Source organism: Mus caroli, unplaced genomic scaffold, assembly GCF_978045245.1.
Source record: "Mus caroli unplaced genomic scaffold, Mus_caroli_1 scaffold_1, whole genome shotgun sequence".
NCBI lineage: Eukaryota > Metazoa > Chordata > Mammalia > Rodentia > Muridae > Mus > Mus caroli.
The window spans coordinates 103420175-103447259 of NW_028227256.1; the positions used below are offsets into that span (position 1 = coordinate 103420175).

Here is a 27085-nt window from a genome sequence, read left to right on the forward strand (position 1 = left end):
GAGTTCGAGGCCAGCCTGGTCTACAAAGTGAGTGCCAGGACAGCCAGGGCTACACAGAGAAACCCTGTCTCGAAAAACCAAAAAAAAAAAAAAAAAAAAGTTAAAACAAACGAGGAAATTTACCTAAATTCTGTGTCAGAACTTTCTTAGGTGATGTAATTTATAGCTCGTCCATGACGTGATAATGATTCCTAGTGAAGTGTACTTGGAGAATTCCTCATGGAGTTTGTAAAGGGATTAAGAAGTCCTGGGACATTTGGGTTGTGGAAATTGTTACCATGGAGAGGTGGCTCAGTGGTTTAGAGCACTGGATAATCTTCCAGAGGTGATGGATTTGATTCCCAGCACCCACATGGCTCATAACCATCTGTGACTACAATTCCAGATGCCTGCTTCTGTGGGCACCAGACATGCTGGTGCAGTCATACAGGTAAAGCAAAACACCCAGATACATACAGTGCAGAATAAACAAATAAATAAAACAGATGGTGAAGCTGTGTCTAAAAATAAACAGACACAAAACAAAGAAAAAACACAAACACACAAACACCACCAAAACCCTGTCACCCACATTCCAGCCATCTATCTTTCCTTTTCTCAAGAGATTTGATGAATTGGTTTAGTGAGATAGCTCGGCGGACAAACTTACAAGCTGACCATGTGAGGTTGGTTCCTGGAAATAATTTACTCAAGAAAGGAGAGAACTTAATCCGAGAAATTATCCTCTGACGTCCATATCCACTAGGACACACATATACCACCCCCATCATTCATAAACGGTAATAATAAAAATAAATTGAAAGAGAGAATCACTGAGTTGGCTGACTCTCTGGGAGGCCATTTTAAAATTGAATTTTTGACATATACTAATACAAACCTTGCCCAGAATTTAAGGGCTGGCATTTTAAAATATATTTGTTCTATCACTTTAAAATTATGTACAGTAGAAACTACATACTGCAGTAAAGTGATATTCAACATAATGTGCAAGAAAACAAGACAAAATAAATAAATTTTTATGCCTAGAAGATTTACATTTCCTTCCTTTTCTCTTCAAAGTCAGTATATCCTCATTGAATGAAAAAAGCAAAACTGAAAAAGGCCATGACTGCTCTTAGCATGGTGGAGGGGAAGATTTACTGTAGATATGAGGGCGAGCATAGCCAGAGGCAGGAATGTCTGGGAGAGGCCAGAGTGGACCTGACCCTGAGGAGATGGAAGAGAAGATAGGAGTAGGGGAGAGGGAAGTGAGGAGAGAGGGGGCAAGGGGGAGGAGAGAGAGGGCAGTGGAGACAGGCGAGCTGCTAGCCAAGAGGGGCAGCCAAGATACTAGCATAGCCAAAATGTCTGAGTTATATAGAGGCTAGAGGAGCTGCGGGAGGGAAGCCCAGGTCATACCTGGGTTGGGGAGATCAGGGTACGAGGTGGGTTATGCCAGCCAGGTGTGCACTGAAGGTGATAAGAGACTGAGGGGTGCTGGGACCAGCATCAGATTTAATATGTTAGTGGGCACCTCTGTTAGCCAATTGTCCTGAGTTTGAGCCCGAACACTAGTATGGTATACCTTAGAATTGATAGCTTAAATTGATCAATACCGAGATTTCTACAGGAAAAATCTGAAGGTTTGTGACCTGTAGTTGGGTAGCTGTACATAAAAGGTGCCTGCCTGGAATGGTGTGGGGCACTTCAGGGGAGGGTTAAGAGAGAGCAGATGAATGGCATGTCTCCTGAGTGGCTGAAGACTGAGGGCGGGGAGGTGGGTGAGAACCTGTCTGGCCTTGGGGCTATTGTTGGGGAGATACTTTTATGAAGAAAAGCCATGGTGTGACAATTCCTGTAAACATCTCAAAGTTGGGCCCGCTCAGAAAGGTTGCCACACCATGGCTCTGTGTGGAGATCAGTTAATTGGAAAGGAAGAAAGGATGGAGTTGAGGCGCCGAGTAGGCATGAATAGAATCAGGATCCTGCCTTGTGGTCACTGAGAACATGAGAATAAAAGAGGCTAATGTCTACCTTCTGAGGTATCAGAACAGCTGGCAGTATTTACATGGTTTTATATCCAGAGGATGTTAAACAGACAGATGTTACTACCACAGGCCTTTGAATCAAGTTGAAGGGCAGAGACTTGTGTGATTGAGGCTTAGAATATCAGAACTGAAACATAAGAAATATTGAGTCTCTTATAACTTAAGAGTTTATACACTCCAAAGAAAGTGTTCATTTTGGTTGTCTTACAGTCTTAGCTTCAGAAGAAGCCTTCAGCTTCTCACCTTTTCATATAGCATTTCATACTGTGAAATGTTGGTGGTGAGCTTTGATTGTCAGCTTGATACAATCCAGAATCAATTGGGAAGTCTCTGAGGGACTGTCTATATTGGGTTGGTCTATGGACATGTCTATGAGGGATTATCTTAAATTATTTGATGCTGGGAGACCCAGCTCATTGTGGGACGCACCATTCCCTAGGCAGATGGTCCTGAACTGTGTAAGTGTGAAAAAGATTGAGCTAAGTACAAGCATGTGCATATCTAGTCTCCTGCCCTTGGCTGTGGGTGGGATGTGTCTAGCTGTTTTAAGTTCTTGTGGCCTTAACTTTTCTCTGCTATCTTGGATTATAACTTGGAATTGTGACCTTCAAGCCTTTCTCTCCTAAGTTGCTTTCTGTCAGAATATTATATTACAGTAACAGGAATGAAGGCTGAGCTCTCCATTCACATGAAATAACTCACCAAATAGCAATATGAATTCTCTCAGGCAATGTAATCCATGCCTTGTCTCCCAGGCCTTCATTAGAATGTGTTCATGATGGTCTTAGTAGCTTGTTAGGAAGGCTTTCCAAAGGTTTCTTTGATAATGACGAAGAGTCAGCACAACCATGTTAGCGTATTATAAACAGTTCCAGAGGACAACTGAGGCTGCTCACTGTACTTTATTGTTTTTCAGACAGACATGGGGAGTTAATGGCAATGTAATGTTTTCTAACAACACAAACAAAGAGCCATTATATGTAACAGTAGCCAACTGGAGACTTATTTTACCTTAACTATGCCAAGTACACTTATATATTTCTTGTATGTACAGTGCTATAGGTATCAGCCACGCCTAAAAGTATCAACCTTAAAAGCAGCCCATGGATAAAAGTATGAAAATCTTGATAACAAAGCTTCCAATACAAAACACTTATTTGAACATTACTTTACTTAGAAATAACCCCACTATAACTGAAGCCAAAGCAAAGTTTAGCTGAAAACCTAAGAAGATATTTTAATAGAGAACCCCTGTCTCCAAAGGAAAATATCTCCTAATGGAAACTGAATCTGCCATCAATCCTTCAGATGTTATCTTGGAGGGGAGGATTTCATGAAGGGAGCCAGCTGGAGGGCCCGCTGCAGGTTCCCAAGTGGGAAGGTACAGGCATTGCCGCATAGCCACATGGCCAGCACATTTAACATTCCCAGGATTTCTGATTAGCTAGCTTTTCCATCTTCTGTGACTCTTTTTGTCTTCTGTACTGGACTTGGTGCACAGAACACTGGCTTTATGTTATTCTTCTTAGATATCTAGGATGAAGTGCTCAGGTGCCATCTGCCCTCTACCTGGTTTTCTTCATGCCTGGAGAGATGCACAGTGCACAGATGTCTATAGAGGATTGAATAATTCCCTGGCCAGGGCTAAGAGACTGCCACAATCGTTTACCTAACTCAGTCTCACAATGTTTTACTTAATTCAGTCTTATTGAATTTTTTTCTATGTTGTGTATAATAAACAGTGAGAAACAGATGTCCCTACCAACTGGAAAGTTGTTGTTTAAATACCCTGTTGGTTAAAATGTCAAACTTACTGTTTAAACACTCATTAGCCAATTCCAACTTGAAACATATGCTATTGCTTGACCATATTAAGCCAGACTTTGAATTAGGTCAATGTCCCTGGAATATAAATGTACCATAGAGCTTCCTTGCTTCTTGCAAAAAGTCCTCAGACGAACATAACTTTGACCCCCATAAAGGTCCCTCACTTCTCACAGCCTTGATTTTGCTGAAGACCTCCACACCCTGGCCCAATCTAGGAAATGTTCTACTCATTTAAGAATTCTTCATCTCTCCCACCTCATAACAAGTGTCCTTTGTCCCTATAATAATGGCATAGAAAAATCCCTGAAAGACCCAAATTGGGCAACAATACAGATCAGATCAGAGCCTTCGTGGGCCCGACAATGGAGAATTGTATTTCTTAAAAAGTGTGTGATCATATTTGTCTGAGCTGCAATAGAGACCATAGCGTAAGCTCAGAAGAGAACTTCAGCGGCTCCCTAATTTCCTTAGACTGGCTTATATTTCAACCTTTTCCTGTTATTTTTTCCTGATAGGGTAGGTGTACATTTCTAACTGTAACTGATAAGGAAGTATAGAGACACCCATCACCTTCAAAGCACAGTTAGAGCTGAAGCTCACATTTATGAGTTGTTTTAGTCTAGACTCCATTACAAACACGGGCTATTCACAATTCTGCCTATTCTATTCAGTGTGGGACCTACACATGTGGGTACTGCCCCCCCCCACTATCTACATTCAGTCCTGATTATTATAATCCCTCCTGGCTTATGAGCACTTCCTAAACCCTGCTTTCCCCTTTCCTAGACACAGAAAGGCTCTTAGATGTAATAAATAAGAATATGCCTGTGGAAAAAATGTATGTATGGATGAATAAAGGCCACACCCAAACATGCAGAGACAAGCAAGCTGGGCAGGATGGAGGGTTTTACTTGAACTACATGAAAGTGCTCCCTTAACTGTGGCTCTCATGGAAATCTCAAGCCTTCACGCAAGTTCAGGCCCTGAGGAATCACTGAAGATCAACCTCTCTGGTTTTTTGCCACCTCTCTTTCAGAGAGCCTGGGTGGGCACTGGGGCTCTGGAGGGCATTGGGTTGCTCTTCTCAATGGCTCTCTCTGAGTCTCTCAGCCCACTTCTACGTCTGCTTGGCTTTGATTGATAAAGAGATTTCAAAGCTTACAGGGGAGGTGAGATTTGAGTGTGAAGCCCTTCTGAAATATGAACTACATGCAGATGGCTCTCTGTTGCCTGATTGCAAAATAATTGAGGTTATTAAAAAAAAAAAAAGAGGAAGAAAAAGGCTAGTCAAGGCAGATTCTATGTATACTCTTTGCTTCTAACATGTTTTTAACAAGAAAAAAATTGCATCACCAACTACTTTTAGAGCAAATGCAGCCACAATACTGTCCAGTTCTGGGGTCCAGGGACTTGGAGAATTTGCCATTCAAATCAGAAAACAAAATCCCACACCTGAAGGACTCCTATGAGCTGCTTCTTCTTCTTCTTTTAAATGTATATACACTTTTTTCAAATACTCTACAAATCCAAGTTTGAACAATAGCAACAAAAACAAAAGAGAAACAGGTTTTATATTTAAAATAAATGTCTGTGTTCTTCATCGTTACTTCAAGAAGCAGCTTGAAGGAGCCGGTCACTTGGTGTGTACTGCAAACCGACTCCTCCATTACAATGATCTTGGCAGGATAGCAGCACAGGGTTTCTTATTCCATATTCATCGCGTGGAGAATGTAAACCTTTCACAGGATAATATTTCGCTTAAAAACTAGAATAACTTGAAAAGTTCTGATCATCCTGTTCTCTGAGACCTACTGGGGAGTTCTGGCTCTCCTGCTCTCCTGCTCGCTTGTTCTCTCTCTCTCTCTCTCTCTCTCTCTCTCTCTCTCTCTCTCTCTCTCTCTCTCTCTCTCTCTCTCTCTCTCTCTGCACAGGGAGGCAGGCCTAGGGGACTGGGGATAAGAGGAGTCCTGAAACATCTATGCTCAACAGGCCACACAAAGCAACCCTCTGGAGGCCTAGCTGCTAGAGCCAGGTCCTAACCCTTTGCTCTGCTTCCCATCTGGATTTCTAAGTGAATGAACACATGGGTTTAACCAAACATGCATGAAATCCTAGGTAACTTGAGTTAAATGCTGAATCATCCAAGGACAAGTAAACCTGGAAGAAACAAGGTCGAGTGGGCAATAGCTATATCCATCATGATAAGCAATCCCAGGGTCTGTCCCGGCAGAGGGGTAGGCTCCAACAGCACAGCGGAGGGAACAGTCAAGCCCAGCTCCATCAGTCCCTCGCATCTCTCTAAAGCTGTTCCCACCTTTTCAGAAATGCCTTTGAAGAATCAAGAGACAAATACCTCAAATGGAAAAAGTATCTTTTTTTTGTTTGTGTGACTAACAAACATTCTAGAGGTCATAACTAAATACAATTTAAACAATGCTGAGATGCATGGATTCTTTTTGAAAGCAGCTTTTGAAATATCAACCACAGTAATAAACATTGAATGAAGTACATTCCAACGTTAATACAGATGAATGGTACAGGGTGTGATAATGCCCCAAAGTTAATTCCACAAATACCCCCATGCTAACTCTGAACTTGGGGAAAAAGTGGTTCCCCTTTCATTAGCTGGAAATTTCACTCCTTTTGTTATTCCTCCATAATATACCATCTTTTTTTTTTTTTTTGGCCCCAGGATGTATAATCTCCACATTCCATACATTCCTGAAACTTTTTATTCTCTCCCTCTGTCAGATTTTCAAATAAAACCAAACAACAAGATCATGTTTTACATGTAAATCCATAGACATGGATCATCGACTCCGTGAACCTTGCTTCAGTGCGTCCTTAGGATTTATGGCCAAAGTAACTTAAAGCCTTGCCTTAAATGTGACAGCACTGCCAGCAGGTACCTGTGGCCGCCTAAAGCCCCGCCGGGCTTCTTCTTTTGTATGGTGGTCTTCCTGCCTTCACTATGCCCTCAGGCAGGATGGACACTACCTGCTTTCTCCTCTCTACAGTGCCAAGTGTCTTAGGAAGAGCAGTTCTCCTGCTCCAGACAGGCCCAGCCTGGAGGGCCTGAGGGTAGCAGACCTCGGTAAGTGAATCTCGATATTGCTCTTTCTTACTGGGTAAGTCTGAGCTCAGAGACCAGCTGCTCTGTTCCAAACCCGGTGAGGAGGCTGGTGAGGGCCACACTCAAGGCAGGCAGCCCAGGCCAAGTTGCTGAGCCACAGAGAGGTTCTGCAGATGTTGTCTCCATAAAGCAGGCACTTGTGGCTGCCTGAAGCGCTAGGTGACCCCCATTCTTCCTGATGCTGAAGAAGTCATCACACATCCACTTCCGGAATCCAGAAGCCTTTGTTTCCTCCTCGGACAGAGTGAGTATTGGAGGAGGGGTGTGTGTATCCAAAATATATGATTATCTACAGTCAGGGCTTAAGGTACTGGATGATATTGTATAAACTGCTAAAATGCTTCTCGGCACAATTGGTAGCTTAAAAAAATAATTTCCTATGATTAAGGGCATTTTCCCATCACTGTCTTTGAGCAGGGAAGTCTCAGTGGGTACCAAGTTCATCTGAAGTTTCCAGCCTTTGTCCTCTGACTGGGTATGTACCATGTGAGTCATATACAAAAGTCCCTTCTCCAGTCCAAGGAAGACCAGGCTTTCTTTTAGGCACCTGCTCCTTCTAGCATCCTGGCCCCCAGGGCCAGTATATAGAGATCACATTGAAGCCTTCTTCACAGCTTCTAGCAGCCAGACTACAGGCTTCTCCAGCAGTCAGGGTCCTGTGCCACTTGCTCTTTAGATGGTGGGTCAGTCTGGCCAATATGGAAAACAGATCCATGACCACAGGCACAGGCCAGCAGGTGGAGCCACACGTTTCTTGGCAATTCCTGGTACGGTTTTCAAAGCCTGGAGTTTCAGTGGAACTGTCTTAAATAAATAAATCTTTTTTTCTCTAAATAATGTAAAAAATAAATGATATTTCCCTTTGGCAGTAAATAGCTGATTCGACCATTTGCCTGAATGTGTGTGTGTGTGTGTGTGTGTGTGTGTATTCTGCTTTAAAAAAAGATCACAACTTTGTTTCATGGTACATCATTGATAATGCATATAATTTCTACTGCTTTAGTGAACCTTTTGCATATTTGTTTGGGGCAGGTCTGTCGACCTCACTTGTGGCCCAGGTATGCACCCAGAGTGATGCAGGCCCCAACCAGGGCCAGGCTGAGCAGTGTCTTCAGAGACAGCCAGGAGAAATCAAACAGAGGTCGCATGCTGGGGCCATATAGTTCCACAAAGGCATCCTGCAGAGGGAGAGAGAAAGAAGGACAAAGAAAGACCGTTAGCCACCAAGAGATCTCATAAGGCCTCCCTACCAGCAGGGCAGAGGCACGGTACCCTGTGCCCCAGCATGCCAGGTAACTTCAGACATCAGAGGGGATGCAAACCTCTTTGGAAGCAATGACAAAAAGTGGACTAGAAGCTCTTATTGTACAAATCACTTGTGAAACAGGGCTCACCCCAAGTGATATCATGGAAGGCAATGGATAGGAAAGTGTTCAGGATAAGACAGTGAAGATGGGAAAATTGGCGGTTTTGCAATTTTTTTTTGCTTGCACAGCCATTCATAAAAACAATAAAGCACAGTTCAGTCAATGTCTCTCACACCTTTCCTTTTTATTGTGAGCTTGCTGTATCCTAGGGACTGTACTAGACACCTAACAGACATTATCTTGTTTTTCATACCGATCTTACAAAATCGTTTTCGTCCTTCCTGTCTAGAAAATGGCAATCTCACCTGCCTGTTGTAATGGGCTGCGAGTCAAGTTACAGGGCAGTTGTGAGGGAGAAGAGCCAGGCATAACTGCCCAGATTACAGGCTGCAGTTTTGATGGAGAGAGCCAATCTAGCTCACTTGTAGGAATTCACTGAGTAGGGCGTTGTTAGGAGTTAAAGAATATGTTCAGGAAGTGGTAGAACTAGGATTTGAACCCAGAAACGAGCCAATGCCCTTTGCTTTGCTTTGTGCTCTCTGGCACTGGGATTCTGGCTAGGTGCCACCACACCTAGCTTTTCACACAATGCAGGGAATTAAAAGCATATCTTCATGCTTGTGAAGTAAATCCTTGACCAGCCGAGCCATTTCCTCAGCCCTCACACTGTTTTGAGTTTGGCCTACTTTCTCTGTGTGCTTATTAATCTATTCCTTCTATATGGAACTGCCTCAGAGGATTCTGAAGTAGTCTTAAAGGGGAGGCTAAATGCACAACTGAAGGAGTTGCTCGCATTGCTAAATATCTATTCACATGGCTCTTCTTCATGAATGCATAGTATCCTATACCCGATCCTATAAACAACATTTTATGTTTCATGCAGAATTAAAGCAATATTAAGATATTCTTTTGTGTATAAGGTGTTTAGCCATTCATATTTTGAAAGAATAAGTTCCCAGAAATCTACTGACAATGCATCAATGCCGTTAATACCAATAATTACCAATAATTATGAAGGGATTGTCCTGAACTGACCTTGCCCCCTCGTGGCAGCCTTCTGACCCAAAGCACTGTTTGCAAAGGGGCAATGGTTTAAGGCCCTGGTTCAGATGAAGGAGCATTTCGTCCCCTAGGGATGTTTGAAAATATCTGGTCCTCATTATTTGAGGCCAATGAGTTATTGGCTTCAGTGGGTAGCTATCAGGAGTGTCACCATCCCATAAGGTATGGGTAGCTTCTACTAGGAAGGATGACTCAGATCCAGATACCAATGACATGGAGGCTGAGAAGCTCTACTTTACAGGACACCCTTAGACCAAGGGCCACAAAAGAACAAGCAGCCTAGGTGAACATCAATGATGTTGGCCACTTTAGCAATGGACGGAGTTGCTGGCCCTAGGCAAACGTTGGGTAGCTCTGGTGAGGCTAGATTAACTTTTGCCAGGAGGGGGCGCAGATGATTTCTTTTTATGTATCTGTTGTTGGGGATGTCTAAAATTGAGTTCCAGAAAAGACAGCAAAGGGTACAAATGAAATATATGCACAGTTCTCTTTGTCACAGATCAGGTTCCACCTTGATGACCTCTGAAGAAGTAGCCTTTCCTGTGCACGAGGAGGGACCACCTGACAGGTGGAAGAAAGACAGCTGCCACATCCAGTGGTCTTCTGCCATCTTTTCCATATCCAAGAGTGTGTAAGCCCCTAAAGGCCCAGTCAAAGATACCCTAGTTTTTCAGGGCATCTTCGATCTCAAGCTTTCCACTGAGAGGGTCAGGCTGTTTCTTGAATTCTATCTGTTTTCTGTGGCAAAATCTAAAACAAATTAAGCCCTTGGTCATGTGACCTTCCTAGTCCTCCTGAGAAAGTGGCAGAAGCAGAGACAATTCTGGGGGGGGGGAGTAGTTTTTTCTCCAGGTTGCTTAGTACATAGAGCTAGGGGACTGAAGAAATGTCTCCCCGAGACCCTTCCCTTCCTGGAGCTGGGTCGTCCCTTTATGCCTTCACCCTTTCTCCCCAACAGTCTCAGGCAGCATCCCAAGGGCCATTTCCCAAGGGTATTGTAAAGAAAAACAGCTTTCTGAGAGTCAGGTGAGCTAGATTAATACCTCCTGGCTGAAAGAGTGGGGTGTGTGTGAGAGGATTTGAAGCCCCAAGGGTCTTGAAAGGCCTCTAAACTTGCTGAAGGATCTGTGTGACCCCTCAGCTTTGAAATTTTTTTAGTTTGTGTCCTTAAGCAAATTATCCAACCCTGAACCTTATTTACCTCCCCATGGTCGCACAATCGGTATCTGTAAAGAGTACCATATGTTCCTTGCATTCCCTCTGTCAGTGTGGTCCCGAAGAGAGCAAACACAGTGATAGCAATGTGTCCTGTTGTCTGTCCTCCACCTTGCCCTTTGGTAGCTCTGCACAGCTCCACCTGCCTGTGCCCTCCTCTGGCTCCAGCTCCCTAGGGAGCCAGCTTTAGTTCTGAAGACGGAAGTGGGAGTAGCTATATCTGCTTGTCCTGTGTTGATGACTAGTCCATTGGTTTGCAGGACAGGGCGGTGGTGAATCATTTAATCCCTGCACATTGCCCAAGGACCCAAAGCCCTGCCCACTGTAATTCCAAATCGCAAGGGAACCCTGTGAGCTCTGAACTGAACCTCTGAAGAGCCATTTCTAGAGAGAATCTTGCTTTCTCATACATCCCAGTAAGGGAGATCTCTGAAGTTATTTGAACAGCCGGTCGTTATTCGTTCAAGTATGAGATCCATTTGAAGTGCTTATTTGCTTATTTTATTATATATAAGTATTCTGTAGCTGTCTTCAGACACACCAGAAGAGGGCAGCAGATCTCATTACAGATGGTTGTGAGCCACCATGTGGTTGCTGGGATTTGAACTCAAGACCTCTGGGAGAGCAGTTAGTGGTCTTAACCGCTGAGCCATCTCTCCAGTCCTATTTGCTTATTTTATGTATTGAAAACAACAAAGGGGCTGAAGAGATGGATCAGTGGTTAGGGCATATGTTGCTCTGGCAGAGGACCCAAGTTCAGGTCCCATTACTTAAGTCAGGCAGCAAATAACTGCCTGCAAATCCAGCTCCTGGGCACTCATCCCCACCCTCCAGGAGGATTCTACTGTCTTCTGTGGCTTCTGGGATCTTCCACCACCAGCTGTCACCACTCTGCAGCGCCATGTCAGCTTCGCCCTGTCTTCTGCCCCCTTTCCCTGGTATACAGACATTCTGATTTTTCTCACACTGTCTGGGTGGCACACGATCTACCCTACCTGCTTTCTTTTCCCTTCCAGACGCCGCCAGTTCCTCTCTTTGGTTCCTGTTACCTTCCTTTTACTGTCATCTTGCTTATTTCCTCCTATGCCTCTGAGGCCACCTCATGGCAGCCTCACCTGCTATGTGGCTAATTGCCAGCATGCTTGTCAGGTAGCATTGCACAAAGGTCTTTGACCACTCAAATCATTCATGCTCCTCATTCTTTGGGGCTCCTCTTGCTTCCTGGAGAATTTCCTTGCTGTACCTTTCATGGGCACCTCTTCCTAGGATGGTCTAGATATGTCTGGCTTCTGCCCAGCTTACTCTCCCTCTTTGTCAATCTTCTTCCTGTTCCCATCTTAAATACCATGCATGTGATGAAGTCTCTGAAGTCATTATATACTTCTCTATTCTCATTCAAGCTGTCAGCTTCTATTCCAGTTGCTTTCTTGTGTGTGTTATATGTGTATGTTCATCTAGGGTGTGCATGTATGCATTCAAGTGAACACACACACACACACACACACACACACCCATGTGAAAGCCAGAAGTTAGCATTGGGTGTTTTCTTCAGTTGTTTTCTGCCTTATTTTTTGAGACACAGACTGGATAAGCGTTGAGCTCCAGGAACCCTTCTGTCTCTGCTTCCTCTGCTGGGATTACAGGCACTTGATGTCATCCTAGGTTTTATGAGGATGCTAATAATTCAGGCCCTCTTGCATGTGGAGCTAGCACTGTGCTAACTGAGTCATCTCTTTAACCTCCACGGTTGCAGTCTACCATTGTTCCCTCCATCAAGTCTGCCCCTCTTCCTGCCATCATGGTGCACATGCCACATGTTAGCTTGGGTTTCCCCATAACAAACTCAAAGCCAAAAACTGGGTGTAAGCAGTCTACCTGGGAGCTGAGCCCAAGACACTGTAACTGAGGAGGATGTAAGAGTAGGGAAAACGGCCAAGCTAGAATCTCCTCTTCCAACAAGAGAGGCTCCATCCTTTTAGGGATTAACCCTGCTGGAGAGACCTAGGAACTAGTGTGGACCAGTGAGCTGGGAATTTGAGCCATAGCTCCTAGTTTGCGGAACATGCAGAGTGTGCCTGCGTTACACAGGGGTCAGTACCATAGGACTTCCAACCCATTGCACATGGGTGAAGTGGGCTCTCAAGCAGAGATAGGCTTCAAGTGGTGGGAGCTGGAGGTGAAGTTAGTTACCAATGCAGGGGAAAGGCCTGGGAGGGAGGGCTGATGGCCTCAACACTGATGGCCACCAACACAAACTTCTGTCTCCATCACTGCCTCTCATAAGTCTGTTGTGGCTTCCAATCCATGTCCTCTACCTCCAGCCTTGGACTCCACATTAAACAGTTGCTTCCTGTAGCCAGAATGAGCCATCTAGTGACAAACCCCTCACCTCCATGCTGATTTTCTAAGATCAGATTCTTCACGTCCTGTGTCCAGGCTCTGGCCCAGGCTGCTGCTTCTCAGTTCCTTCTGCTTTTCAGCAAACACTTGCTCATTCAGAGACCCAGAAAAGCCGTTTTCAACACTAAGCTAAAGGAGTTCCTTGTCACCTGTGGCATAAATATCATCTATTTCCATGACTGTCTCATCCAGCCATTAGCATTTGGGGCTGCAGGTTTGTATTTTATTTTTCTCTGGATCCCTGGTGCAGGAGTCTGTCACCCACTAGCCATTTGACAAACACACATTAGTGGAAGAAGCTGATTTCTTTAATTATATAGCAAGACTTCCAAATCCAATCTAATGGGCATCTTTAAGAGAAAGAACATGTGAAGGCCAGCTTGCTGGTCTTTGCAGTCACCTTCAGTTCCTTCCCATAGGAGGGATGCTCAGCCAGCTCACAAGGGCACTGCACATCATCTACTTTCTGGTCAGCTTCTGTGCTGCATGGTTGCTAAGCATGATGTCACTTCCACCTTCATTCCCTGTGAACCTCTGCGAGGCAGGTATCCAGGGTAGCATTTGACAACTTGCCCTCCATTGAGGACAATGGTATTGTCTTACCCACACTGGAAAGACATACTTATAAGATTCTCTCTACAAATGCACAACAATCCAGGCCATTGAGGTCTTTGCTACATAAAACTAGGCTATTTCTGGACATTCAGGCAGACATATAGAAGCCTAGCGCTTCTGAATCGTAGGAGACATGCAAATCCAACATTGACTATTTGCTGATATTAAACTGTTGGACTCAAGAGGATGCCAGTGAGAGAAGGGATAAAGATGACAGCAAGAAAACAAGTCATCGATTGGTAGAGCCCGGAAGTGCTCCCTGAGGACAAGGAAGCCGTGATTGTTTTGACATCAGGTTTGGCTCTGAGCAGAAGCAGAAGCAGGCACTCACGAGGAAGTGGAGGCTTTTTTTTCTACCTGAGTGAAGCAGCTGGTGAGGAAGTGACTCCATTTCCTTCTTATCGTTTGGCTGAGCAGGATTTCCTCTGCAGCCACATGTGCTAACTGGGCCCTGAGGGTTCCCTCTGAAGAAAAGGCTAGCTTTGTCAGTGGCTTGCTTGCATCTGTTCCCTGTGACTTTGCTTCTTGAGCCTTCCCTATTCTCCCAAAAATATTGAATTCAGGTCTGAGGGAAAAGGAAAGGAAAAAAGAGCTTGTGAACACTGAGCTGAAGTCCACACAGCTGCCTGGCCTCAGGCTGTAGAGGAACGCTTTGTCGAGGCATGAGAAGTGCCACTCTTCTTCCTCAGAGTCTCCACTGCTCAGTCAATGCAACTCAATCTTGGAGAGGCTCTGGGCCTGGAAGGCAGGGCTCTTTGAAGCATTGGCCAAAGACATGCATACAACGAAACCTAATCTAAGCATCATTTGGTTGTAACTTGAAACCTTCTGGACAAATGACAAGAGATGAAAAGCCCAAACACAACAACAATAAAACTTGCCTGCCTGCAATGGGTTGAGCCAGAAAAGTTTGGGAGATATTTTGTTATGAAAATCTAGGTAGGGTGCAAATGAACTGGTGGATCTCAGGAGCCAAAGAGGGCACAAGATGAGATATGTGAAGACCACTTCATTTCTTGAGCAGAACAGTTCGAAAGTAACTTACAAAGGTATCTGTGAGGTACCTTTGTAAGGCTGGTCAAAGGATACCAGGTCCAAGGGTGTTCTCAGACATATCCAGTTGCTACAGGAGTCTCACACCCCAGACATGGCCAAAGCCCTGGGCAGGAACTTGAAGGGTTCCTTGGCTCACCCACCACTTGACTTGCCTGGGTAAGAAACAACCTGGGGAGAAGCACAGATACAAGCTTGGGATGTGCACCAGCTCTGCAGATGCTGCAGGAAGAACAACCCATCCAGCTGTGGTTCAGGTCCCTCCTGCATGGGGAGGTATGAAAGGCACACATGGAAATGGGTATAGAGTTACAGCTATGTCCTTCCATTCACCAAGTTAATCACAAAAGAGACTGAAGGTTCGATCTGTACCCAGCCTTGGCATCTCATCTTCAGCCTGCTTGTTCATTTCGACACCAATCATGATTTTGTGGAAGGCACTAAGAAGCCTTTAAATATGATTTATCTCTATCGTATAGTTTTTTGGTAATATTCTAAAAATTCAGGGTAGCTTTCCACTCAAAGCTTTTGGTGCACGTAGGCCTACTGACCCTGCAGAGTCTTGGCCAGGAGACTTACAACATGCTGCAGGGACTCAGTTTATGGCACTTGTGCCAGTTGTCTTGTTAGTGTGCTAAGTTACCTGACTAGAAGAGAGAATGGATTTCTTTGGACTGATAAGTTGGGGAATGCTGTCCATCATGACGGGGAAGCCATGGTGGCAGGAGTGTGAAGCTGCTTGCTAACAGGATGGCAGAGCAGGAGGCAGAGCAAGGCACTGAGTGTGCTGGAGGCCTGCCTCCACTCCTGATAAGCCCTACCTCTTAAAGGTTCTACAACCTTCCAAAACAGCACCACCCACTGGAGACAAAATGCTCCAACAAATGAGTTTCTGTGGGCTGTTTTACATTTAAACCAGAGTAGCCTTTTTTAGGGTGTTTCACCCACTCTGCCCACTGTAGCCTGCATCCTAGGGCTGTGGCCCTGGAAAAGGCTCTCCATTTCCCTTTCTGCATTCAGCTTTGGCCAGAGCCCTTCCTGGAATGCAATCATTTCTAGCTTTGGATTTACAACATGTTATTATTTGGGGGAGAATAATATCAGTTTACGTTATTGTACTATTTAAGAAAGCATGATGTGTATGAATCTTACTACAATTAGGTCATAAAAAGATAGCTAGCCAAGCTGAAAAATAGGCAAAGACTTTGAATGGACTAAATGACCCTGATGTGACCAATAAGAACATGAAAACATACTTAAGATTACTAGTTGTTAGGGAACTGCAGTGGAAACTACAGTGAGCTGGCACTTTAGAACTCCTAAGATGGCTGTAATTCCTAAAATGGACAGTAACAAGTGTTGATGAGGGTGTAGTGTTGGAGCCTTAACACAATGGCACTGGGAATATAAAAGGCAGTAGCCATGGGAGAAAACAGTTTGATGGATCTTTAAATAGTGAGCTACTGCATGAACCAAGAGTTTAGTATATAATCAATATAATTGAAAGCATATGCTCATATAAAAACTGTACATGAATATTCACGTCAGCATTATTTGAAATAGCCGAAGAGAAGAAATAGTCCAGCTATCTGCTAACTGATAAACAGACAAAATATTGTGGGCCTACACCGTGCAATATTTTTTATCCATAAAGGAATGAGGCTCTGCTATGTATGATATGCTGGGTGAACCTTGAAGCAAAAGCTAAACATGAAAGGACTGACATAAAGGTTCAAATGCAGCATAATTCCTTTTATAGGAAATGTCCTAAAGGGTACGTTTTAGAGACAGAAATCAGATGAATGGTTGTCAGGAGTTGGAGAGAGGGAGGACTATGGAGTAACTGTCAAGTGTACAGAAGTCCTTTTAGATTGATAAAAAAAAAATGTGTTCTGGAGTTAGTGTAATAGTTGTTACACCTTTTGAATATTCTAAAAAAATGAATTGCTCATAGCAAGTGGAATTTCCTGGCATATGAACTATATTTTAAAAACTGTATTTCTTACAATCCATGAGGGGGATGGTTAACAATTTTACACTATATGGAATTGGACAGAGTGTCTGATTCTCTAGCTCTGCTCTCAGTGGTTTGTGGACTAGGGAGACACCTTTCATTCTGACTGTCTCCCCCAGTGTTATCCAAGCTAACTGTGGTAGGATGGTTCATTCAACAGACTTATTCTGGGTGAGGATTCAGGCCAGCTGAGCATTCTTCGATATAAGGTGAGAGGCTCAGATTTGTGCAGGCCTTACATTCCCTTCCTTTGCAAACTGTTGCACTACTTGGATATGCACAGTCAAGATCTTCTCTGTTTCTCATGCATCCTTGGGGATATGGCTTGGGATGTGCTGGTGCATGCCAGAATATATGTCAGTATAATGTTGCAGGCAGTGACCTCCAGATTCCTCTCAGAGTGGTCCATCTGCATTGCACTCTGCTTCCACAGGCCCCTGCTGGTCTCAGAGCTCCCTGGGCTCAGGCCCCTCTGCTAGGGCCTCTGACCTTTTGGTGTGGGAGAAGATCCTGTCTCTGGTGATTCTCTAAGCTCTTCTCCAGCCTCCCCACACCCTATGTTTCTATAGGGTACCTAGTGTACCATTCCTTTGTTTTCAAGAGACGGGGTTTTACTATGTTAGGAGGTTGGTCTCAAGTCGGGTCAAGTGGTCCTCCCACCCCAGTACCCCAATTAGCTGTGATCACAGGCATTCACTATTGTGCCTGGCCTTCATGCTAATTTTAATTATTGCGCCTCAGACTGGGAGAAAAGTGTGAAGCTCTGCTTGTCCTGGGTGCCAGATGGGATTCTCCATGCCTCATGTGCAGTTTAGCATTTTGATAGACCCACCACTGACTTTCCTGGGATCTGTGGCTACTGTGTGCTCACTTACCTCCTTGTCTCTTGGCATCATCCCACAAGCCCCAGTGTCTACCTTTGTATGTGAGAGTGACCGCAAGCGCTGCTGATACTCCACAGAACCAGTGGCAGCTGGAAACACTCACCCTGTAGGTCATTTCTTGGGCCACACATGCAGTGTTCCACTGTACCCGCCATGTGGCCTGTGAACACGTGGCATGGCCTAGCATGTCACTGCAAGAGTTAATTCATGAAAATATGCCAAAAATGGGAACTGAAAGCGCATGCCTATGAAGTTCTGCAGTTTGGTCTAATCACTGTCATCAGTATACCGCTGCTGGGGGGAGGGGCAGGGACAAGAGGGGGCTCTTCATTGATTAAACAGGGAGGACCAGAGCTGGGAGCCAAATGTTTGATTTTTCACGTGTTTAAATCAGCAAGTGTTGACTGAGGATGGTGGGAGGAGGTACAAAGCACCCGAGTTTCCTAATGGGGATTTGCTGAAAATGAGTTCAACCCTGGGATGGGATACGTTCCAGTAAGGAGCTTAAAGGAGACGCTCTTCCCATAGGGGACATTTGCTGGGCACTGGCAGCTCCCAGCCATACCTGGCCTGCAAGTGTCTCTTAAGACTGGATGTCTCTTCTGGAAATTCCATGCCATATTGGCTCCATAATGCTTTCATGGAAGACCTATAGCACCTGGAACATCTGTCCCAGACCAGCTGTGGCTTCCACAGGGTGGGCTCTTTCTACAGGTTTTAGTCTAGGACAAATAAGTCTCACTCTTCTGAAAGCCTAGTAACCCACTCCAAAGTATCCCTTAAGACATAACAAGTCTCAACCTACTCCCAGCCTCCTACTCTGCAGCCCAGGGAACCATTCACTCTGTGACAGTCAAATGACCAAGATGGCCCGTCAATCCAGCCATCAGTAAAAAGAAGGGTGATTACGTCGTCTCTGTCTCAGTCAGGGGCTGATACACGGTGGTAAACTCAGTGTGTTCCATGTGGGTGCGCTCAGGAAAATCTGCTTTTGTTTTGTAGTTTATGATTTAGCTCAGTTCACCTGGAAAGACTCAGCATGAATAAAACCAGATGCATTTCAAGGCACACTGGCTGGCTCTCTGACAAACCTCTTCCTTCCTCAGATGGTCTTCCCGAGGCCAGAAAGGACAGCCCACTCTAACGCAAGGAAAATGCAAAGTGTCTGTGGCTGACAACAGCTGTTAGTAATGGAGCATGTGAACACTGGGCAGGGTCAAGGCTAGAGTTCTGGATTCAACCTCATTAACACAGGGATGAGATAGGCTGGTGTGGCCATTTACAGAGCAGTTCTTGGTCAGTGTGCAGTCTCTTGCCAAAACTAGATGGCCATATATGGAAAGAGGGAATGGAGGATAGAGGAGAGGGGAGGGGAGAAAGATGGGTGGGTGACCGAAATCTTCTCCATCTGCAGAACCTCTAGGGCATGTTGACAGCTGACTGACCTAAGGCCACTATCCTGCAGTGAAGTGAGTCTGCCATGGACATGAGCAAAGTCAGGGAACCACATGGGTCCACTCACTGCACAAAGCCCACCAGTGTGAGGGGTGCTCTTGGGTACTTATTAGAGTGACTGTTCCTGTCCTCTTGTATTTTATAGCATGAAGCCTGCCCAATGCCTACAGAAGGTCTGCACGTATTTGCTGATTAGACTACAATGAGGGCTGAGTCATGTCTCTGGGCTATGTGCACCAGTGATTCCTCAGTCAGAGCTGAAAGTTCTTGAGCTGGACTGGCATGTCAGTTGTCAACACCCGAGTTCCTACTTGAGACTTTCCAGTAACCCCATCTACTGAAACTATGACACTAGACTGCTAAAATAGTAGCCAGTGAAGCACTATTTACTAAATATCGTTGTGTACAACACTGTATTAGTACTTCAGGGGAAGCCAGTGACCACGGCTTTGTGTGACAGTGAATCGTACAGCAACACTACACTCATTACACAAATCAATCCTTCCACACATGCCCACTCTAGAGCGCTTCACCCTAAAGGCATCAGAAGTTCAGGTTTGGGTAGGTGAAGGCGTTAGTGGGGGGCACTAGGTCTATCAAATTGTCATTTTTAGTGAGCAGCACCTTATTCATATATAACATAGTTTTCATAAGAAAATTGGTGTAAACTTTGGACGTTCCTATTTTGTGGAGGCTTTTTGCAGAGCAAAGAAGCCTGGTCCTCCTCCCTTTGATCTATCTTTGGAATCTGACTCAAGCAACCCAGAGGGAGTCAGAGCATGCACCAAAGCATTTATCTAGTGTCTACTTCTGGCCAGACACTAAATCTGAGATTTGGAGTGAGAACTAACTACTGTGCCAGGCCCCGTAGAGTAGCCTTTATAAACAACAGGAGACAAGAGAATAATATCAGAAAGGCCCATCAGCTTGGCCCAGGTTACAGTGAGATTTGAATCTAAGGCCATACAAGCTCTACACATAGGTGTGCTTCTTCATTATGCTTTTCGTGCTGGAGGGAAAAATATGTACAAGAGCCAGTCCTTTGGAGATGTGTAACAAATGAAACTAGGAAGCTAAGGGGGCTCAAGACCGACAGAGCAGAACAGACCCATGCCTTAAGGAGTTCAAAGAGAGTTGGGTAAGTAGCTCAGTGCTAGCTTTGCCTAGCATGCGTGAGGCCCTAGGTTCATTCCCTAGCACTGAAGGAAAAAAGTCAAGTAGAGAAAGCTGAAGATATGCAGGACATGGAATCAACTCAGGGATTTGGGATTGTCCTGAGACAGGTTCCAAAGACAGCTAGCTAATATCCGAAGCCGAGCAGGGAGGAATTATCCCTTGGGGCTGCATTATCAGAGAAAGGACCCTGTGACCATGGGAAACCACAAGTCATGAGGCCTCCCGTGCACACTGCAGAACTAGATCCCACGGGAATGTGTGTGGTGCACTCTGGTCTGTGGTCTGGCCCTGTTGGCTCAGACCACGCGTCACCTTGCACCTCAAGAGTATTTACGCTGAAAGAGACTCCAATCCCAAAGGAGAAATTCTTTCCATGTAATTCAGGGAAAGCCCTCCTGCTACAGAGCTGCTTTACAAGAAATTCTGGAATTTGGAGGAGAACAAAATTTCCCTGAGTCACAAAAACAAATCCCACCTGAGACACAAAAACAAATCCCACGTGAGACTTGTTTAGAATATTAAAACAGCTGGCCCAAGAACTTGTAGAGTGACAACTGGATTTTATTCCCTTCTGAGAATCCATTCAGCTGTGCTGCAGAATCAAAAGGAGTCGTGGCCACAATGTTAGAAGCCAGTGACAACTTCCATTCTATAAGCTCCAAGGAAGGCATGTGGAGGACTGCCATACCACAGTCCAGACCCCGCCAGCAGCTCTCGTTCTGGAAATGTAGCCTCCAGATGCGGAAGTCTGCTCTGCTGAAATACTACTCTGTATTTTTTATTATTATGCAAAGGTTTTTAAACCCCTCAGACCCTAGGCATACAGCCATTCCCAAGACCCTGCCTATATTCACGGACCTCTCCCTAGGTTTGTTTCTGAAAGGCTCGAGTTTTGTGGAGCCAGTCTGTGATTCAAGCAGTGAGACCTAATGAGCCATATCTGGAGTCACATGTGTGTTAGAACATGTTCAGCATAAGCTCTCTAATGCACCCAATTGAGGAGAAAAATGGGAAGCTGAGTTTGGGGCTGGCACATATTGGTATGTAGACAGTGGCCATGAGTCTCACTCCACCTCTGAACTGGGTGTTAGGGGTCTGAATCCCCCTTTGTGGGTTGTTCCTGACCCAAAAGACAGGTGTGGGGGACACAATAGAGGCTAGATGAAAAGACCCAAGTGGGCCCTCAGAGGCCTCCAGACTTGGCCTTCCCCGGGCTCTACCAGTGTTCAGATGGGATACCGCTTTTACACCGCATGTGTCCCCACTCAGTCCCTTTCCAGTCTCCTCCTCTGCCCTTGGTTTTCCATTCCATCCTTGACTCGAATTTTTAACAAATATTTTTTTCTGTATTTTGATTTCTTTCACGTATTTTCTGTTTGGAACTGCTCTGACATTAGCAGGTAGCAATTCTCCACCCTTCCTCATTTAAAAGACCAAAATACTGGCTGCTTGGCACAAATAAGATCTCTTTAGTCCCAAGAACTGCTGAGTCCTACCTTCCTCCTACATCAGCCCTCTTCCAGATAGGAGGACCCTGGCAGTGGGTACTGACATAGAACTTGGGCTGCACTTGATGCCTCCCACTCTTGACAGCCCAGAAAATGGTACCATGAAAGACATGTAGTGCTAAGCACTATGGGTGCCAGTTGACAGTGGAAGTCTGACATGACGCTGAGCCTGTGAACCAGGCTCAGTCTGCCAGAGGTTTATTCTACAGCTGCCTTTAGCTTCCACAGAGTTAAATATTGGTACTGTAATTAACTGAGAGGAATTTTGTTGGATAAAGGAGAGTAACAAAACAGGCTAAGTCTCATGTTTTCTTGGTGTGTTTTCATTCCTGAAACATTCTTAAAACTGTAAGTCTTACAATTTCATGTGCTTTTCATATCCGTTTGAACCTGCAGGATCATTTAAATGTCCTGGGCAGTAATCCCTATCTCCTGAAACACCTAGGAAATGGATGTGTGTACATTGGTGTGTGTGGGTATGTGCATGTGTGTGTGCATGGGTTCCTGCATGTATGAGTGCATATTTGGTGCATATGTGTGTGCATGTGTGTGTGTGCATATGTGTGTGCATGTGTGTGTGCATGTGTGTGAGCATATGTGTGTGCATGTGTATGTGCATATGTATGTGCATGTATGTGTTTTGTGAGCATATGTGTGTGCATGTGTGTGTGTGTGTGTGTGTGTGTGTAATAGGGGGGTTCGGAGTGATAGTTTCACACACCCCCTTGAGACATAAGCCCATGGTTGATGATGACAGGTTTAACCAAGTATGTTTCACTAACTTGGCATGTCATTTAGAAAAGGTAATTATTTTTCTAAAAGTTACTCTAAATTAAAAAAAAAATCACTGTCATTGTGTTTGTAGTGCGTTTTTGCTAGGAAAACAAGAAACCCAAAGTTTTAATGTCTGCAAGAAGAGCATTATTTTTCAACTTTTGATTAATCAAGTAGTTTTTTTTTTTCTTTTCTGAGACAGGATTCAGCTATGTGTTCCTGGCCTGGCAGCAGTCCTCCTGTCTCAGCCTTCTGACCACTATGATTATAGGTTTGAGCTACCACACTGCCTTTCAAAGCATGACTCTTAACTGTGCTGTCCAGGCTTGGCAGTTCTTTCAACTATTCTGGGTAGATGACTATATGTGCCAACCTGATGTCCCCAGCAATCCTGTGCTCCAGATAAGCACAAGCCATTGGTCTGACTGGAGACCACTGCTTTCTCAGCTCCTATAAATACCCTGATGATGTACCTTCAGGAACAGACATTAGAATCCCTGGCAGGGTTGTCCAAGTCCCTCCTAGCTATTTCTATATAAGAACCTACACAATAGCTATATAAGATCCCGGTTCAAATGGAATGAAAGCCATATTTCAACAACACTGAGAAGATGAGTTCATGGAAAAACTAAAAGAGCCTTTAGTTCCTACTTAGTTCCGACATGATGTGTCCTACATGTCAGGCAAGCCTACTTATAAGCTCAGTGCTGGTAACTTTTGGTGGCAAGTCACTCCATCTACCAGAGATGCTGTCTGGATTCTTCCTGTTCTTCACACAGTAGAACTAGATATTATCAAGATACTTACAGGGTCCTTTTTGGCTTTAGCCTGAAGGTTCTTACATTCAGTAGAACACTGTGTTCTGTTGAAACCTTACATGTTTTCTCCATGAGCCTTCCCATGTCTGCCTGTCTCTTCTTAGACATGACAGAGAGTGAAACAAGTTGCTTTTTTAGGCTTCAAAAGATTGTGGAACTGTCTTTTCTGTTGTTGTTGTTGTTCCATTTTCAATAACTCAAAACTCTTTGGGATCCATTACATCAACCTTGGCAAGTGGGTAGAGCAGCAAATAAGGCTCCACTAGTTTGGAACCAAAACAAGGATCATCCACACACCCTCTTTCAAGCTTTATCAATACTAGATTTTTCCCTTTAGCTGGATGTTGTATACATTTAACATTCCAGGAAAAAGGTGTCTGTGATATGAAAGTCATAGTAAATGAAAAGAAAAAAGAAATACAACTACAAAGGATAAGAAATGGTATCATTTTTAGTGTGAAATGCTCAGAGAAAAACCAAATTTTAAAAATTACCAGCACCATATAAATGAAATAAGAATATAAGAAAGGACTTGTTATTTTAGAAATTAGCTTGTTCTTTAATCTTTCTGGCTCTTAGACTCTTCCCCTGCCTCTCTTAGATATGGTCCCACTACAAAACCCTGACTGGCCTGGAACTCACTCTGTAGACCAAAATGGTTTCATATTCATAAAGCTCTGCCTGATTCTGCATCTGCAGTGCTGGGACTAATGGTGTGCACCACCTTATACGGCTTACTGGCTTTTCCTGCTTCCAAATTTGCATTTGCACTGGACAAGAGAAAACCCCACAGCAATGCAATCATGCTATCCTACTAAGTGGCAATACTATCCTACTAAGTGGCAACTGAGCTCCCAAGTTGCAGACCTATTGCCTAGAACTTAGGACTCCAAAATGACCATTAAATAAAAGTGAACAGATGCCAAAGGTGGGACAGATAACCTTCTCTTTTACTTTGTTATAAAAGTGCTTATTATAACTAGAAATAGATAAATGCCATGTTGTGGTTGATAAAGTATGGTCAGATCTATAAGCCAGAGTAACACCCAACAATTCAGTAGGAAGCTACCACTATGGTTTTGCCTATTTTCACAAATGAACAAGAATATGTCTTTCCCAAAGATACATGCTAATAGTGGACCCCGAACTGAACTCAAAGTCTTGACATAATCTCTGTGTCCCATAAGTCATTCTATAACAGGGTCCCCCTCAATATAACATCTAGATAAATGGGCTTGTTTGGAGCCAAAGTATTGTGAATACCTTGAATACAGAGGTGACCTGCTTAATTGTAACATCTCTGTCTGTTTGATAGTTTAAATTGCAAGAAAAAGAAAACTCATTTATAGTCTAAATGTTGGATGATATTGCAGAATTTACTCTTGTTTCTGCCTGTGCCCACTATCCAGTCATCTGCCACCTCCACCCATGTGGAAAGGAGCTAGCATCATTTATATGTTAACAGTGAGCGTCTAAACAACAGCATATTAATAATCCAGCCTTCTCTTAAAAGCCTTTTCTTGATGAGATCTCCAGTTTTTCATGCAGGCATGAAAAATCACAGGATCATGACCTGGCATGGGTGAACAGTGAAGTGGGAGGGGAATGGGACTGGCAATTCCAAGTTCCAGCTTTCTATCTAGTTTCTCTTTGGAATCCAGCCCAAGGGCTGCTTGCATGGCTGTCTGTGCAAAGGCCCCCCTTGACATCAGGACTTCAGTTTCAGGGAGAGAGATTTCCTGTACACAGATACAGTCAGTCCGTTCACTTGGGGCAACCTAAAAGGGAAAAAAGGGGAAATCCTAACTCTGCTCTTAGTTGTGCACAGGACCTACATCAAGAGTTTCTCTCACAAAGTCCTGTGTTCTTGTCTTCCTGCACTTTTTGTGAAGGGAAAAATTAAACGAGGAGGAAGAAAATTCGAAGAAAAGCTACGCACCCCGTAAGGCACAAAGTGAAAGAAAAATGAGTTTTCTGCCCACTGGGCAATGGGGTCATTTTCCTCTTTTATTTCAATGTTCACCTCTATTTTTTTGTTTGTTTCTTTGTTTATTATTTCTCCTGCTTTGCCATTTTGGCCTCTTAGCACTTTTCTTTCTTCCCCTACTCATTTCTGGAATTAGGATCCTCCCTTGCCTGTGAAATCATCACTGCTATGCCTTCCTGCCTGCTCTTTGCCCCCTCTCCCAAGGCTGCCATGAATTCTGGAACCAAACTCCTGTTCGGCCTTCTAGGGAGCTGCTGGACCCTCACTCACCCACAGTCTCTGTGTGAGGCTGAAGAGATAGGTTAAGTAAAAGTCCAAAAAGAAGTTGAATCTGGGTCAGCAAGATGGCTCAAGAGATAAGTGTGCTTGTTGTCAAATCTGGTAACCTGAGTTTGATCCTTGGGATCAAACGTAAGCAACAGACCTCTCTCTACCCCAATGCACACAAGTAAGTGAGTGTGATTAAAAACAAACAAACAAACAAACTAAAGACGGAAAGAATGCAACTGGGAATGCAGTGCTTTAGAAGAGTTACCAGGCTGGGGAGGGGAGGGGAGGGCTGGGCTGCTGGCTCCCCAGCAGGCCCTGGGTAATTCCTGTCCTCAGTTTGACAACACTCAGAGTTCGCTGAGTATGCAAACAGGCTGCTGCTCATCCTGACTACACCGAGGTCTCTGAGCAGTTTCCATAAATTACTCCTTCAGTCATCTTGGTTTCCTCTTCTGCAGGGCAACACGGGGGCACTCCCCGCCACTTTCATCTCTTCCATTGCCAAGACAGCTTTTCCCCATGCCTGTGCATTTTCTATAAATTAGCCACACAGATTAGTCAAATTAAACTGTCTAGATTTCCCCCCAAAACTCCCATCCTCATCTTGATGGGGTATATGTGGTCCTAAGTTACTCTCACCTCCACTTTCCCACACCATCTGCTCTCCACTGACTAATGCTCATACCAGCGGCATCTGATGGGCTTGTTATACAGACCCATCCCCGGGGTGGACATAAGGGGAAACACAAGTATTCTCCGTCTGGTGATAGACTAGTGCGTGTGAGGTCAGAAGGGCAGGGGAAGGAAGAACATCCTGCCATACAAGTGCTCCCAATACAGGGCTGCTTGGAGAAAAGTCAGGCCATTCAGGGAGGGAGCTGTGTGCAGGGGCAGGGGTACTTGTGTGCAAAGGGAAATTGTGTGCAGACGCAGGGGTACTTGTATGCACAGGGGATGCTAGTGGCCCAGCCTGACATTTAGGTATCAAACAAATTCTCATGGAAAAGATAATTGAGATGAAAGTTGGCACTTATTACATTTCTGTCAGTCCAGCCCCAATTTCTCATAGATCCTAGTCATGTGGATACTGTTAATTTCCTTGGCAGCCCCAGATAAAGTTCTTAATGTGATTTAAGTCCCTTGGAGATTAGCACTATTATAAATATAAATGTCCAAACACAAGCAAGTTGTAACCAAATGCCCACTACACACCGGCTTTCTGATAGCTGGAAGCTTTCAGTGGTATATGGCTAAATGGATTCACTGGCTGATGTCAAGGCAGGGTTTCTTAGGAAGCAGCTAATGTGGGTGTTAACTTGTGTATGAAATGCATAGAAGTTGGAAGAACAGTCTGGATGACAATCAGAAAAATACTAATTCAGAACTTCAAGCAAGGGTTTGGGTAGGGGACTCTAGGACTGTGATCAGAACAGGCTCTGCTTGCAGCCAACCTGCAAAACCTCACCTTCATGTTCCAATTAGTTTGTATTGCTTGCACAT

At 44.5% G+C, this 27085-nt stretch overlaps 1 protein-coding gene across 1 annotated transcript in view; it reads right to left on the reverse strand.

Moving 5' to 3' along the window:
- Positions 1-2913: 2913 nt before the first annotated feature.
- Bcl2 (BCL2 apoptosis regulator) overlaps positions 2914-27085 on the reverse strand; it is a 171292-nt gene continuing 147120 nt past the window's right edge. The window contains exon 2 of the mRNA XM_021173243.3: positions 2914-8165. Coding sequence (XP_021028902.1) covers positions 8031-8165 — 135 coding nt within the window. The 3' untranslated portion in view covers positions 2914-8030. The remainder of the gene's footprint in view (positions 8166-27085) is intronic.